At 37.5% G+C, this 17,326-nt stretch overlaps 1 protein-coding gene across 1 annotated transcript in view; it reads right to left on the reverse strand.

Annotated features, from left to right (window-relative positions):
* Window positions 1-13,353: 13,353 nt before the first annotated feature.
* The window catches only part of CCDC68 (coiled-coil domain containing 68), a 41,657-nt gene continuing 37,684 nt past the window's right edge, over window positions 13,354-17,326 (reverse strand). Inside the window, exon 11 of the mRNA XM_004379245.2 lies at window positions 13,354-13,487. Within this exon, the coding sequence (XP_004379302.1) occupies window positions 13,430-13,487 (58 nt within the window). The 3' untranslated portion in view covers window positions 13,354-13,429. The remainder of the gene's footprint in view (window positions 13,488-17,326) is intronic.

The following is a 17,326-nucleotide window of genomic DNA, read 5'->3' on the forward strand; positions in this document are numbered from 1 at the left end:
AATTCAAGTTAGTTTCTCATACAAAAATTTATACATACATTGTTATGTGACCCTAATTGCTCTCCCTATACTGTGACAGCACACTCCTCCTTTCCATCCCTGTATTTCCCATGTCCATTCAACCAGCTCCTAACCCTCTCTGCCCTCTCATCTCGGGCTAGTTAGCTTTTAATGTTAACAATGAAATTCTTTAAAAAAACAAAAGTCAAGAGAACATAATGTTTGTCTTGGTCTGATGATGGTAACAAGTCGTGACTTGGCACAGAAAATCCTAAATGTGGGTGCCCACACAGGAGCTGTAAAATTCTTGCAAGTCATCACTCTAGCCACTTTGCTATCATTTCCATATTATCAGCTACCACACTGCAAAAAAATTTTACAAAACAGCATTTTCTAAAGTAAATATTGTATCTGTTGTTTTTGACTAGAAGAGTAGTTCTGTGTATCAGTGGATGTCTTTGTTATGCTTCCAGTTTGTTATTCTTTGCCAACCTGTACAGGTAAGATGAGCCAGGGTAAAGTTTTAATCAGCCCATCACTATCTCCTTTATAAGAGAGAGAAGCTTGGCCATAGAGAATGACATGACTACATCAAAAATCAGTAACAGCCAAAATATTTTTTAAACGGTAGATCAAGTCCACTGGGAATCAACAAATTTGATGAAGCCCATATATATTCTCACCAACAGAGGTGGAATGATGCAGTAGTTAGAAAGAGAGCCAATATTGTGCAGTAGATACAGTGACCAACTGGTATAGTATGAAACCTGGGCTCCTGAGCATCAATATGCTGTGCCATAGGACAAGATAATTCACTGTTCTCTGTCTCTGTTCACTTAAAAAGGAGGACATATCCTTTCTTCCTTGCATACTACTCTAATCATTTGAGGAAAAAAACTCATCCATAAAGTATTTTGGGTTACAATCTAAAATTTGAGCTACAAAAAAAAAAATGGTTCTTTAGGTCTCTGGTTTCCTAAGATTCTTAATTACTCTTTAAAAGGAAAATATGAGAGCAGATGTTAGTCAAAGTTGTAGAAAAGTTTTCTTTCACCCTCTACTGTCGTCAAGTAGCCATTGAGTCGATTCCGACTCATAGCGACCCTATAGGACAGAGAAGAACTTCTGCATAGGGTTTCCAAGGAGCAGCTGGTGGATCTGAACTGCCAACCTTTTGGTTAGCAGCCATAGCTCTTAACCACTGTGCTACCAAGCTTTAAAGTGTTAAGTCTAGTATATTTGAATATATTAAGGAAAGCATCATTTATAAATATGCCAAGATGCTGTCTATATTTGAAGAGATTGTCTAAAGATTCAGCATAAACTATATTTTCTTCTTGAACTTTAACCAAGATAATATTAAGCTTATTTCTGGGGAGAGTTCTGAGCTATCTCTTAAGCATGGAAAATGGATATAGAACATTCTCTGAGCTGAATGTTGTCTCAACGCTTTATAAATTTATGAAGCTATTTGTCTTCATAAGTAGAACTGATAAAAATAACTATTAGATATTTAGGAAATATTATAAATCTATTGCCCTAGAATTTTTGTGTGGAGACCAAATAACAATGACATTGTTGAGCAAGACCTATAAAGAGAGATAAGAGTTAAAAGTTGTCTAACTAGTCCTCTAAAATAGCATGGAGAAGGTCATATTTAAAAGGTTGATTTTTTCAGTAGGGAAAGACAAGGCTTTCAACAGAAACCTTGAATCAACAGAGTTTTGTAACTAGATCCACAGCAAATATTTACCCATCATTTCTATCTACCTTTCGTTACTATTGACTAAATGGTTTGCCAGCCGCTTTTTGTGCCTCTGGACCTCATTGGCAAGGAGTTATTCCGGTTGTAATGAATTCAAGGTAGGTCCGTTTGAAATGCATGAAGCTCAGCAGAACTGAGTTGGAGCTTCATTGTTGTGTAGATTGAGCATTCTATTAGGTGACACTTGCTAGTTTTCTAAACTTTTGCTTCTTTTTTTCCCTTTATTTCTGTGAGATAAACTTGCAAGCATAATTATGGCTTTCCTGTGTGATAGGGAGTGCTGAAGGGTTTGTTTTGGAAAGGTGCCCACAATAAATTATACCTCCAGTTCCCATTGGCGTCCTGTCATGCCACCGATTGGTGGCACCTCAGTGCCACTAGTCTCATTGGCAGATTGTATTGTCAGATTATATTTCTCAAAATCCATACTACTAACCAAAAATTTAAACACACTCAATTAGTAAGCATGCTTTTCAATACTGAAGACGCATGTCCTCAAAAAACTAAAAGAAATAAAAATTTGGTAATGAAAAGTTTTTAACCAAATAGAGCTTTTGACCTTAAAACTAAGCAATAAAATATTTAAAGATCAAATTTCATTATTGGCATCAAAATTTGGGAAATAGGAATATTTTGTTTACTATATATGAATCTAATTTTCTCATAAATTGTATTTTGATTAAAATTTCAAGAAATAGCATACCAAAGGTGTTTTTCTGTGGAGTTCTTTGTACCAACACACTATGGTTGAGACATTTTCTAACTTTCTACGTGCAAAGGTCTTTTAAAACAAAACTTTATTACCAAGTAGTGGGACTATCTAAAATGGTGTCATCTTTTGCTCTCTCTCTATATATATATATATAAAACCGAAAACCAAATCTGTTGCTGTTGAGTCAATTCCAACTCATAACGACCCTATAGGACTAAGTAGAGTTGCCCCATAGGGTTTCCAAGAGGGGCTGGTGGATTCAAACTGCTGACCTTTTGGTTAGCAGCTAAGCTCTTAACTACTGTGCCACCAGGGCTCCATTACATGTATATACATATATAAACACACACATACACACAGGAGTCATCTTTAAATTGAGTGGTTTACATTTGGTTTCTTGGTTCCTTTCTTACAGGTTGTGGAAGGCATGGCTAATATCCCTCAGCTGACTTAGCTCTTAAGGCTCATTGACAAATTCCGTAGGAGTCAGAATGTCTGTCCTTAACCTAATAGATTCATTATTTAACCAGCAACTGCTGTCCTTACCTCTGTTAGCACAAATACTATCCCTAGTAAGGTAAAAATGTTTGCTTATTCTTACCCTTCTATTCTCCAGATGATTTTTTTCAAATGCTCTCTGAGAAGAAGCCTAGTGTTGTAGAAAAGAAAGTGGCCAGAAATAACAATTGGGGGACTGTGGGAATGTCATTAAATACTTTAGTGACTTCTGCGCATATGAGGGTTACAAAGCCTATGTACCTCACCAGGTGAACATCGGGCTCAAACGACAGCATATATCAGAAAGTGGTTTGTCAATTATGTTCCATTTTATAAACAGACGCTGCTATCACAAACTAAGAACCGCTAATAAAAACCAGTCATAATTTAAGCCACTTGTTGTGAAAAGAAGCATCATAGCAGGGACAAAACACTAATTTTAGCAGACGTATTTAAACTACAGATGGGCAGTCAAATTGAGGTCATCATATTTGATTGAAAAGGTTTACTATATCTCAAGTTATTGAAAACAATCATTTTGTATGTCCTCTTGTATTTCTTTTAAGAAGACCAATTACATTCTAGATAGTATAGTATAACTTGGTCAATGTCCTCCTTGTACAATAGGGCTTTTGTGTCCATAGCCTTGTAAAAGATACCGATGGTATCTGAAATTATTTAAGAAAAGTAATCTATCCTGCTTTAGTTAATATGTTAAAAGTAGATAATGTTCTGACATAACACTGACATTTTTCACTATATCCCGACAATTTACCTTAAAGTAATGTTTCCTCATTGTTCAGTCAAGCATGTTTGATTGTTTTGTGTGTCTTCTACACAGATCTCTGTTTTGTGTAGTGCTATGAATGTCACTTAAAACTTAAAACATGGAGTTATAATTCTATATGCCGATGAATAGACTGTGGTGCCTGACAAACACCGTTAGGTCATTATTGTTATAATAAAGTTCTAGTGGCTTCAGTAATTATAGCATCCAATTATCTCGTGTCTGTGTTTGAATACTACGGTTGAGAACTGTATTCAATGATTGTTTCTGCACACTTTTCAAATAAAAATGCATTTTTTAATCAATCATCTGTACACTTGAAGAGACCTTATTTCTGTGCTTTAAGTTGGATATATGGTGGGTGGGGAACATTAAATTGGGAACAATATGGAACTTGTATCACATTTAAAATGGTATCCATTTGGAACTATGAAATGAGAAGTGATTTGGACTCAGCCAAGTGATTTTTTTACCCATCTCTCCAACCTTTCTTATTTATTATTTGTTTAAATCCTGGCCTTTGCAAGGGAAATTTTCTAATAATTTTGAATTATAAATTCATTAAATTAAGCAATTAACGTGTTGAAATAGTTTACTGTACATAGCATTTCCACATATTGTAACACATTTCTTCCCCACAACAAAAGGTTGAGGCAGGTGGTGGTATCTTCCTAAGTCTGAGGCTAGAGAAAGGATTGATGTTCAAGGCCAGTTCAAAACCACAACCTTGTAGCTTCCTTTAAAATGCTCATTTGCAAAGGCTGCCTTGTTCTGAGTTGTTCTCCTTTAATATGTTACTTAGATAGGCTTTGCCAAGATAATGATGTTTTTAGTTTAAAGGTAAACAACTATCCTACTGCAAGCAAATAAATCCTTGGCACGATTCTCTCAACTTTACTCCCCAGTAGCAGTAATGCTGTTTCACATAGGCAGAATCTTTTGCCCCCTGGGTTCTTCTTAAATGATTCAGGATAAGACAGTAGGGGCTAGGTTTCCTAATGGTTTTGTAGGATGTTTAAATAGTCATAGCATGTCTCATCTTAACAACAACAACAAACAAAAAGGACCCCCTGACATTCAGTACAACTACAGGATTTCTGTTTTTATTACTGTATCCAGAGTATCTTGTATTACTCACAGTTCTCTACACCAAGGAGAATTTCATTTTTAATATGGATGGGTACTTGTGGAGAAAGAATAGCTAGAGTGTGAAAATTGTTGTTTCTTTAAAAACTCATTTAAGTAGCTTGCATTATCGTTCAGGAAGCCAACACATTAATTATAATTTGAATGCAGCTATATTATAGGTGGAGCTCTGGTGGCACAGTGGTTAAGCACTTGGCTACTAACCAAAAGGTCAGCAGTTCGAACCCACCAGCTTCTCTGTGGCAGAAAGACGTGGCAGTCTGCTTCTGTTACGATTTACAGCCTTGGAAAACCTATGGGGAAGTTCTACTCTGTCCTAAAAGGTGGCTATGAGTCAGAATTGACTCTGACAGCAACAGTTTTGTTTTGTTTTTTATTATAGGTACTATAAAAGTTTTGTGACAGTAATCAGATTTCTGCCATTATCATAGCTTTGGATCATTTTCATAGGTCTAAGAGAGAAAAGACTCTTCAGCAGCAAGGTTACCGGCAGGGCTTCAAACTGATTCATTCTTATGTATGATTATGTATACATAAGAATCACCTGGAGATCTTGTTAAACTGTAGCTATATATTCTTTTGTATACATAAGAATTACCTGGGGATCTTGTTAAAATATAGATTCTGATTCAGTATATCTGGGGGGAAATGCAAATTCTTAGCAGGGGGTCAAACCAGAACAAACCAGTTTGAAACCATGGTACAGGAGACCTCAATCTGCTTGATTAATCCTCCATAGAAATTTGCATCTTTAGCTCATTTACCCTCATGACAAAGTGAACCAGAAGCAGAGATGTGGAGTCCTGCTAATTAACATATTGGATTAAAATATGAATACATGGCACCTTTCTCCTCTGATTTCTCTAGAAGGAGGCCCTGATGAGGTCTCTACACCAAGAGGGTGGTCAAAACCAGGGCTTTGAAACAGTTTGAAGCGCTGCTGAAAATTTGCATTTTCACCCCAAGATACTGCATCAGAATCTAAAGTTTAACAAGATCCCCAGGTGATTCTTATGTATAATAAATTTTGAGAACTACTGCTCTACTAGCGGTTTTCAGAATTGGTCCCTAATCAGCAGCATTAGCATCACCTGGGAACTTGTTAGAAACGCAAATTCTCAGCAGAGGTTTAAACCGAATGGTTCTAAGCCCTGGCTCAAAACAAGGAGACTCAGCTGACTCAGCTGTTTTCCCTTTACTGGCCCTTCAGGAGAAGAAGGGCTTTTCTCAGTATGTTAGGGAAATGCAGATTAAGGAGGGAATCTGAGATGCAAATATGGTAGTTTACCACCACTCAGAATTCAAGAACTAAAAGGAAGTAAAAAAGAATGATTTACACAAAGGAAATGTGAAAGAATAAGTTGTGTAGAAATAATTTAACAGATATTGGGACTTAGTCATCATTGCCAGTCCAGCCTCTCTGACAGCCTTGCTCTTCCCAGACTTACCTGGCAGCTTCTCCTGCAGGTTTGTGCACTGCCTGGACCGCCGCCCTTCCCCCTGGCATAATAAGCAGTGCAAACCTCTTTCAGGCTTTACTTGAATGATACCTTCAAAGAGAGAGTTATTATTTAAAATTACCACCCTGTTTAAGAGGGGCCCTGGTGGCACGATGGTTGAAGCTCTTGACTGCTAACCGAAAGGTCACACCAGCCACTCTGTGGGAGAAAAGACCTGGTGATCTGCTCCCGTAAAGATTTCAGCCTAGAAAACCCTACTCTGTCACACGGGGTCACCATGACTCAGAATCAACCGGACAGCACCTAACAATAACAACAACAGCATCCTATTTAAATTACCAATCTATGTTGTTGCTGGTAGGTGCCTTCCAGTTGATTCCAACTCATGGCAACCCCATGTGTGCAGAGTAGATAGAACTGTTCCATAGGGTTTTCAAGATCTGACCTTTTGGAAGCAGATCTCCAGGCCAATATTAGGAGGTGCCTCTGGGTGAGTTGCAAACCCCAGCCTTTTGGCTAGTAGTCAGCACTTAACCATTTGTGCCACCCAGGAAACCTCACCAATCTATAGTTACCATGTTTTAAATTATCACCCAGTTTAAAACTACAACCGCATGCTTTCCTCTCTGGTGAAGTAACTCCTGTGTTCTGCTAAATATTTTTTCATAGTACATCAAAGATAGCTGACTTTATTATCTGTCCCTCTTCATTAGAATGTATTTCAAGAAACTTAGAGATCTCTCTCTCTTTCTTTTACTCACCTCTGTATCCCTGGCAGCTAGAACAGTGTCTGGCAAGTATTTGTTGAATGAAGAAATGAAAGAATCCTACATGAGAAACTGATTAGGGTGGACTGTAGAACAATGAAGTGATAACTTTTTTTTTTCCACTTTATTGAAGTAGATATTATGTACAATAAATTGCAAATATCTAAATTGTACACTTTAGTGAATTTTGACATGGCCCCTACCCATGAACACATCACAATTACCATGACACTGAACATTTCTATTGCCTCCCGATGTTGCTTTCTGCCCCTTTGCAATCTCTCCCTCCCTCCACTTCTGTGCCCAGACAAATACTAATTTGCTTTCTGTCACTATGGAAACATCCAGTGTGTCGTCTTTTCTTCCTCTGGCTTCTTTCACTTGAGGAGTCCCTGGGTGGTGATTTTAATGTGCAGGACTGCTAACTCAGAGGTTGAAAGTTTGGGTCAGAGCTGACTGGATGGCAACTGACTTTTTTGTTTTTTCTTCCACTTGGAAGGAGCCCTGATGGAGCTGTGGCTAAGTGCTTGGCCGCTTACTGAATGTTGGCAGTTGAAACCCACTAGCTGCTCTGCAATCAACAGCAACAGCAACAGGTCTTCCACCTGGCATAATGATTTATCTGTGTTGTTGCATATATTAATAGTTTGTTTATTACTGAGTTATATTACATTGTATGGATGTACCACATTTTATCTTTTCACCTGTCAATGGACATTTGTTTAGTGTTGTTGTGAGTGTGTGTGTTTTGTTTTTAAGTGTTTGGCTATTATACATGAAGGTGCTATGAATATTCATGCATAGATCTTTATGTGAATAGCTTCTGTTTCTCTTGGATAAAAACCTAGGGGTGAAATGGTTGGGTCATGTGGCAGGTACATTTTTAACTTATTAAGAAATTGCCTGTTTTCCAAAGTGGTTGTACCATTTTGCATCCCCCCCCCCCCAATAATGTATGAAAAGTTCATTGCTCTACATCCTCATACTCAACACTTGATATGGTCAGTCTTTTTAATTTTAGCCATTCTAATGAATGGTATGTCTTGGTGGTTTTAATTTGCTTTTCCCTGATAACTAATGATATGAAGCATATTTTCATGTGTGTATTTGCATTTGTATATCTTCTTTTGTGAAGTGACTGTCCAATTATTTTTGCTTATTTGCAAATGGATTGTTTGTCTTATTACTATCATGTTTTAAGAGTTCTTTATATATTCTGGATCCAGACCAAACCCTTTGCTGTCAAGTTGATTCTGACTCACAGCAAACCGATAGGACAGACTAGAACTGCCCCATAGGGTTTCCAAGGCTGTAATCTTTGAGAAGAGACTGCCACATCTTTCTCCCATGGAGTGGCTTGTGTATTCAACTACCAACTTTTTAGATAGCCGCTGAGCTCTTAACCACTGTGCCACCAGGGCTCCTTCATTTTCCAAATACAAATCCTATATATGTTGTGAATATTGACTCCCATTCTGTGGCTTGTTTTTTCATTTTTTTAAGGGTGTCTTTTAAAGAGAAAAGGTTTTAAATTATAATGAAGTCCAGTCTATTTTTTTTATAGTTTGCATTTTTTCATGTACTATTTGAGATTCTTTGCCTACCATAATGTTGTGAAGATAATCTACTGTGTTTTTTTCCTATAAATTTTACAGCTTTAGCTTTATATTTTAGGTATAGTGTCCATTTTGGGTTAATTATTATATATTTTATACAATAAATCAATGTTCATTTTACAGATATTCAGTATTTCCAGTACCACTGAGAACATTTTCCTTGCTCCATTGGAGTGCCTTGACATTCTTTGTCAAAAATCAATTAACCACGTATTTATGGATCTATTTATGAGTTCTCTTTTCTGGCCATTGATATATCTATCCTTTTGCCAATATCAAACTGCTGGTATATTTTGCATTTTAAACTTTTAATCTGTGATCTTGTTAAATTTGCCTATTAGTTCTAGTGGTTGTTTTGTACATTCATTGGAGATTTCTACCTCAAAAAACATATGAACTGGAACAAATAGGCAGTTTTAATTTTTCCCTTCCAAACTGTATGGACTTTTTTTTTCCTTTTTTCTTGCCATATTCCAATGACTGGAATCTGCAATACAATGTTTAAAAAAAAAGTGGTTAAAGCAGGCATTCTGGCCGTGTTCACAATCTTAGGGGTAGAAGCAGTAGCCTGTCACTACTAGTTAGTGAAGTGGCTAACTGAAGGCTTTTCATAAATGCTTTTAATCAGAATGATGAATTTCCCTACTACTCCTAGTTTGCTGAGAGTTTTTATCATGAATAGGTGTTGAATTTTTCTTCATTTATTAAAATAATCATGTAATTTTTCTCATTTTTTCTTTGTATATGATACATTACATTGATTGATTTTTCAAATGATAAACGAATCTTGCACACCGTGGATAAATCTCATCTTGTCATGATGTCGCAATAGAGCCTTTAACTATATTGTTGGATTCAGTTTGCTAATATTTTGTCAAGGAAATTTGTGCCTATGCTCATGACGGATATTACTGTGTGTATGTGTGTGTGTGTTTTTAAATGTCTTCGACAAGTTTTGTTATTAGGGTTATGCTGGTCGCATAAAATAAGATGAGCACTGTTCTGTCCTCTTTAATTTCTGAAAAAATGTGTAAGATATTTGTTATTGCTTTTCCGAATGTTAATATCATCACCAATGAATTCTAGGGCTGTAGTTTTCTTGGTGGGAAAATTTTTTATAATAAATTAAAATACATTAATAAACATAGCTATTCAGATTTCCTGTTTCTTCTTGTGTTGATTTTGCTAAGTTGTATTTTTCAAGAAATTTATCCTTTTCATCTAAGTTCCCATATCTCTTGTCACATTAAAAAAAAACCACACCCGTTGACATCAAGACTCATAGCAACCCTATAGGACAGAGCAGAACTGCCCCACAGGGTAGGGTTTCCAAGGAGCAGCTGCTAGATTCAAACTGCCAACCTTTTGGTTAGCAGCCGTCATGTTTAACCACTGCACCATCAGGGAGCCTCTTGGCACGTAGTTGTTCATAGTGTCCTTTCAATGCCTGTAGGCTTTCTAGTGGTAACCATTTTTGCTTTTAGCATGGTGATTTATATTTTCTCTCTTTTCTTGGCCAATATAGGTAGACATTTATAAATTTTGTTGTTGTTTTTTTTTAAGTATAATCTTTTAGCTTTATTAATTTTCTCTATTGTCTGTTTTGAGAGGACCCGGTGGCACAGTGGTGAATGTGCTCAGCTGCTAACCAGAAGGTCAGTGGTTCTGTGGCAGTCTGCCTCTGTAAAGATCACGGCCTTAGAAACCCCAGGGGGCAGTTCTACTCTGTCCTAGAGGGTTGCTATGAGTTGGAAATGACTTGACAGCAGTGGGCTTTGGCTACTGTCCATCTTATGTTTTGTTCATTTCTGCTCTTTATTATTTCTTTCCTTCTGGTTTCTTGGATTTGCTTTTTTTCTCCCCCCTCCTCCAGCTTTCCAAGATGGAACTTTGATTTCTAGGCTTTTCATATTCATAATATAAACATTTAAAGCTATAAGTTTCCCTCTAAGTATTTCTTTAGCCGTATTTCACAAATTTTGATATGTTGTATTTTCATTCTCATTCAGTCCAAAATATTTTCTAATTTCCCTTGTGATTTCATTTTAGATCCAAGAATTATTTAGAAATATGTGGGATTTTTCTAGCAATCAAATAAAAACTACTTAATTTATTCATAAATAATGATTTTAATGTAAAAAGAAATCAAAACAAAAAGTTCACACAATATGAACCAATTTTCTTTTTCGTACGGCATATTACAAACAACTATTCAAAAGATATTATAGCAATTGTTTAGTCTAAGCATTTCTTAGTGATAATTTGTTACAATACGTGTAATCAAAGTAAAACTAAGTTTCTTCTCATTTTCCCACCTTCATGCATTAACTCCAAGGCCCATCTCAGACCTTCCTATCCAGTATATTGATCAGTATAATTTTAAGTACAATTATTTAAACTATAATTGCACTAGTGTTTTTTTCCTATGTTACCCGTGTAGAATTACGTTTAGACTAATACATTTCATTACCCATTATAATCTTTCGCTTTTTCGTTAGAAACTTTTATTTAAAAAAACATCTTAAAATATAAAAGCTGAAACAATAAGAATATAGGAAATAATCAATACATGACACACAAATGATACTGCTGATGCTATTATAGAAGATATTTTCATACTTGAAAAGTTCAGATCTTTTAAGGCTTCTGAAACTACTTACTCTTATTCCCTGGTGTTCCATAGACCATTCCATAGTGAACCCAGAGCCCTCATGAGTAGGTTCTATCTGTACTAGACCCAACTGGACTTCCATGTTCAAAAATAAATATAGCAAAATCAAAAGCAAATCCAACAATATTTTTCCAGTTCTGACTTTCAAAACTTTTTTCTCTAATAGAAATCATCAGATTGTTAGGTCAATTGGATGACTTCATTCTAAAATCTCAAAATCACATCGTTATTAAAATCTTACATGATGATTAAGCTTTTAACAGGGTCCCCCCAAAAGAGAGGCATTTCTATAACGCAGAAATGCTTCAGAGCAAGTAAGCAGGTAGAATAGATATCAATAGGTCAAAAAGTTTAAATCCTTGCTCCATCATTAGCAGTTAGGCAAATTACTGGACCACTCTCATTATCTTTCATTACAAAATGGGGATAATAACATTACCTGCTTGTGAGGGTTGTTGGAAGACTAAAGGACTTACTACAGGAAAAATACTTGGAATTGTTCATAGTATGGGGCAAGTATGCTTGAAATGTTATTATTAGGGATATATACCTTAAAAATCAGCAGGCAATAAAAACAAAGACAACCTGAAGCATGAAACTCACACATATAAATAGTTATGCAACAACTTTAAGGATTACAGTACTTGGATGAATTTATAAATACATTACTCCATCTCAATAGTACATACCTTCACATATTTTATAGATAACAACACTGATATTTCATATTCTACATTGAAAGCCTTGAAGCATCTTTCCTGAGAAAATGTGTAGAGTTATACATCAGATAGGATGACCAAGGCCTCATTATTCATTTAACTGAAGTAAGTTCTGCTTTCCTGAGGACAGTATGTTTGCATTTCTACAAGTTAGAGTTTGTTTATACTCATAACAATCATAAACCCCACATGTAATGAAGGCATGCATGAAAATTTAAGCACACTTTCACAAAAACACCAAACACATAATTCTAACTCATGAATTCAGATTCTTCCTGGCTTGAACCCATAATATATACATTTTTATGGCAGCATGGGTTAACACCATTATGTGCCATTCTTCCCTCTAAATATTTTATTTAGTTAATATTAATGAACATTAATAAGAAAATTTGTCACAAAGGCAGAGTACACCGTGTGCATCCTTGCGAGCTTATGTCTGTGGGTGGCCTAGAGCTGTCGGTCTGGACCAGTTCTTAACTTCAGCACAATTAAGATCAGTCATGCTTGGTAAAGCAGAAGGTCAGCGAAAAAGAGGAGGACCCTCAGCCAGATGGATTGACATAGTGGCTGCAACAATGGGCTCAAACACAGCAACGACTGTGAGGATGGCACAGGACTGGGCAGTGTTTTGTTCTGTTGTACACAGGGTCGCTATGAGTCGGAACCGACTCAATGGCATCAGTCACTGCCTGATGTGTGGTGAGCTAGCCATGATTCTCACCTTTGGAGTGTGGTATGTGGTAGGGAATGTGCTAAACAGAATCTTCTCCCTCTCCTGCCCATAATTTAGTAGAGAATAACTCACTAAAAATGGGTCAAGAAATGAACTTATGTCATAGTAAGATATTTCTTACTATCCAAAGGCCAACGTTAATGTAACACCATTTATTCATACACATATATCCTCTTCTTTCTATACTCATAAAAATCACTATCAAAAGGTCAACGTTGACAACCTTAAATGAGTCCCATCAGCAAATATCTAAAAACAAGATTCAGGTTAAAAAAAAATTTTTTTTTTTTAAAGCAGAATCCATCTTCCATCATGGTAAAGCTCCTGATTTCTTCACCCATTTAGTAAGTTTTGGAGAAAGAGTTCCTCCCATCAAATATATATTTGTTTGATTTTCTGGAATATTGTGTTCCTGAAAAGCTAATATCATTGTGACAAGTCCTGTTTAAATACTGGCAGTGTGCCCTTTTACCACACAAGTTTGGACTATTTTTCAAGGAATAAATAAGAACTACACAACGATCTTTTTCAATCAGATCTTCTCCAGTCTGTTCATTTCCGTAGTCTAATCAACATTAAATAAGGGGAGGTGCCTTCAGTCTTCAATGCACTGTAGAAAAGACCACATAATTATCAAGTTGAGCAACAGCACATTAAACTTTAGTGATATAATTGCTCTTCTGCCACAATTACCATTTCCACTACCACCATCCTACCAAGTTTCAACTAATTGGTTTGATCTAAGTGATTACGGTTAATAGATTGATTCTGACCAATTCCCCACGAGATACAGTAGCATCACATCATTGTTGTCGTAGTTGTGGGCTGTCAAGTCAATTCTGACTCATCACAACCCTATAGGACAGAGAAGAACTTCCCCATAGGTTTTCCTAGGCTGTAATCTTTACAAAAGCAGATTGCCAGGTCTTTCTCCCACAGAGCTGCTGGATGGGTTTGAACTGGCCATTTTTCAGGTAGTAGCTGACTGCTTAACTGTTGCACAACCAGGACTCCTTGCATCACATCATACAGGCATTTAACTTGTGCATATTCAACTAGTTGTAATAGGACAAGAGTGAGGAACAGAGACAAGAAGGAGTAAGAGCATGGGACTCATTCTACTCTGTGAAGGCAGCACCAGAGTGAGCTGGAGATGCGAACCACAGATCCACTGTCTGTTCCTCAGGATGCTTCAGTCCTGTGGGCTTCTCAAATCCTGAGCTGCTCTCCTCGCTGAGTGTGATTCTAGTATTTAAAACTACATATGTGTATTGAATATACCATGGACTGCCAGAAGAATGAACAAATCTGTCTCGAAAGAAGTACGGCCAGAATGTTCCTTAGAAGGAAGGATGGCGAGACTTCAACTCACGTACTTCAGACATGTTCTTAGGAGGGACCAGTCCCTGGAGAAGGACACCATGCTTGGTAAAGTAGAGGGTCAGTGAAAAAGAGGAAGATTCTCAACGAGATGTATTGACACAGTGGCTACAATGGGCTCAAGCATAACAATGATCGTGAGGATGGTGCAGGACTGGGCAGTGTTTCGTTCTGTTGTACACAGGGTTGCTGTGAGTTGGAACTGACTCAATGACACCTAACAACAACAACATGTGTGTGTGTGTTTTACCAACATATGTCTAATCTCAGGCAAACCACTTGTTCTGGTGTTTGACTCAAGAAACACCTATGTTCCAATGCTGCAGAAAAAAAAAAAATCTAGTCGTTTTATACCTATTCAGAGAAAACTATACTTTATGAGTGATTGAAGAAATATTTCAAGTTTAATTTTTAAGTGTACATAATTTTTATTTGCCTTAACAGCTGCTCTAATCCTTCACTAGTATTATAATTCCATTGTGTATTGGTAAGTCCGGAGTTACCAACCATACTACCACTTACGTTCTCAAAGTAGCCAGTTGGCCACATTTCATATTACAAATGTGAGAGCTACCTTGATATCATTAACACTAGAATTTCTATTAAAAAAATAATAATAAGGGGGATATTTATCCTATCCAGTTTCCAAACCTCAGTTAGGAAATTTCTCCCTTTGACTTTTCTCAAGTCATAGGGTGAAGAAAAGTCTCTAAACCCGGTAGACTTTTAACTATTAATTAGTTGCAGCTAAAGAATAAGCCATAGAAGTCATTCTCTCCAACCCATCCTCTGAACCAACCAGAGTCTCAGAATTCAATACTAGAGTAGTTAGAATGTAGAGAAAATCAGTTGTTCCCTTGACTACCTTACTCTGGCCCCATCCCCTCCAGGGTCAAAGCAGCTGAGGCTGGCCATGATGCCTCACCATCACAGAAGGGGACTGTGTCTGGGTGGACCCAACCCACTGCCGTTGAGTCTATTCTGACTGATAGTGACCCTATAGGACAGAGCAGATCTGCCCCCTAGGGTTTCCAAGGATGTAATTTTTATGGAAGGAGACTGCCCCATCCTTCTCCTACGGAGCAGCTGGTAGGTTCAAACCACTGACCTTTTGGTTAGCAGCTGAGTGCTTTACCCACTGCACCACCAGGGCTCCTTGTCTGGATGGAAGGGAGCAAAAAAAACTTAGCATCCCACTTTCCCTTGGGAAGTCAGTCTTGTTCTCTATTCCAAACCCTTCACTTCTTCCCCCGCAGAAGTGACTCTACTTCTCTCCCTGCCTCTGAAATGTAGGCATTTCACCCCCTCCTAGGATATCTCTGCAGCTTCATTTCGTTCCTTTTTTAGAAGTTGCCAGGCTAGTGACCAAAATGATGATAACTCAGCTTCTGGAGGCCCAAAGATTTTAGAGGACTTGATTCTTAATGGTTTCATCCCTAGTCTCTAATTACATACATCATTAGCAAAGTTAGGCACTGTGGCAGGAAGTCATAAAGAGGGAGATGAATTGGTCTGAATTCCTAGACAGATGCTAACCAGAGTGGGACTGAGCTCCCACTGCAGGCTCTATGCCGGAGAGATTCAGAAAATGGGATTCTTCCCTACAGGGACCAGACTGGGGAATTCAAAAGCTGTGAGAACAGGAAGTTTTTAATCATTTAAAAAATGATACATGTAATTACAACTATGTTTTATTTTAAGTAATAATTTCACAGGGTATTATGGAAATGAGATTTGAGCCCAGAAGTCTGTTTTACATTTTGCCACTTTAAGTTCTGTCAACATTTTTAAAGGACTTAGATTGTTTCAACTGCTTTGGTAGGTCATTACCATTACTTGAATTCATTCGTTATTAGGTAATTTTTAAAGACACTTATCCTTAGCAATGCAGGAAATAAAGAGAAATCCAAGGTACTATTCCTGCCCTCATGATATTTATAATCTATTTTATTTGAGAGATGTTGGGTTGTTGTTGGGTGCTGTCAAGTCGATTCTGACTCATAGTGACCCCATGTGACAGAGTAGAACTGCCCCACAGGCTTTTCTAGGCTGTAATCTTTATGGGAGCAGATCTCCAGGTCTCTCTCCCACAGAGCTGCTGGTGGCTTCAAACAGCCAGCCTTCCGGTTAGCAGCCATGTGCTTAACTGTTGTGCCACCAGCGCTCCCTGCTTTGAGAGATACAGACATGGAAACTAAGATAATTACAAACAATTGATGACTAAAATGCCCATCAATGGAAAAGAAAACATGAGCAATAGAAGCACAAGGACAATAGATAAGATGATCTGCCATGTTTGCAGAAAGCATTAAAGTTGAGATTGGACTTGAATTAAGGCAAAGGAGAGGAAAAAAAGGTATCTAAACATATTTACTCATTTAATCAGTAAATATTTATATGCCAGGTTTTGAGGAGTCAATAGCGAACATGACTAAAGCATTTCCTATCCTCAAAGAGTTTCTTCCCTTTTTTGGAGACAGACAGTAAACAAATAGTCATATGAGTAATTATTTAATCACAATTATGGTAAGTGTTACAAGACTGGAAGACTGGAAGCTTTAAGAGTGATTAACTGAGGACACAGAAGCACTCCCAGGGGCAGGGAAGGCTACTCTGAGGACACGAAACTTAAGAGCTGAGATCAGAAGGATGCGTTCAGGTTAGCCAGGTTGGGGTGGGTAGAGGATAAGGGAAAGGCGAGAATAACTAGAGGTGTGCATTCCCGGGAAGCCCGGTGCCATCAAGCAACAGAAAGACAGTGTCTCAGAAGGAAACAGAGGGAATGTTCCAATTAGGATGGTTCTAGGAGGGTATACCAAAGATGATTTACAAAGACGTGGACAGAGAGTAGAAAAACCACAAGGAATAGTGCAGCATCCCAAGGCTTGAATAGGTGAGGAGAGGGAACAGAGCTGTTTCTAGAACCCCAAAGATAGTCCTGTAGAGAAAATGTGCTTGAAAGGAGCTATGACAACTACCAAGGGATGCAGACAGCCCCACAAAGAGGGTACCAGGGGAAGAATGCCCCAGTCCCACTCTCTCCCTTTCCTAAAATCTCCTACCTGGACT

The sequence above is a fragment of the Trichechus manatus genome, unplaced genomic scaffold, assembly GCF_000243295.1.
Source record: "Trichechus manatus latirostris isolate Lorelei unplaced genomic scaffold, TriManLat1.0 scaffold00063, whole genome shotgun sequence".
Taxonomy (NCBI): Eukaryota; Metazoa; Chordata; class Mammalia; order Sirenia; family Trichechidae; genus Trichechus; species Trichechus manatus.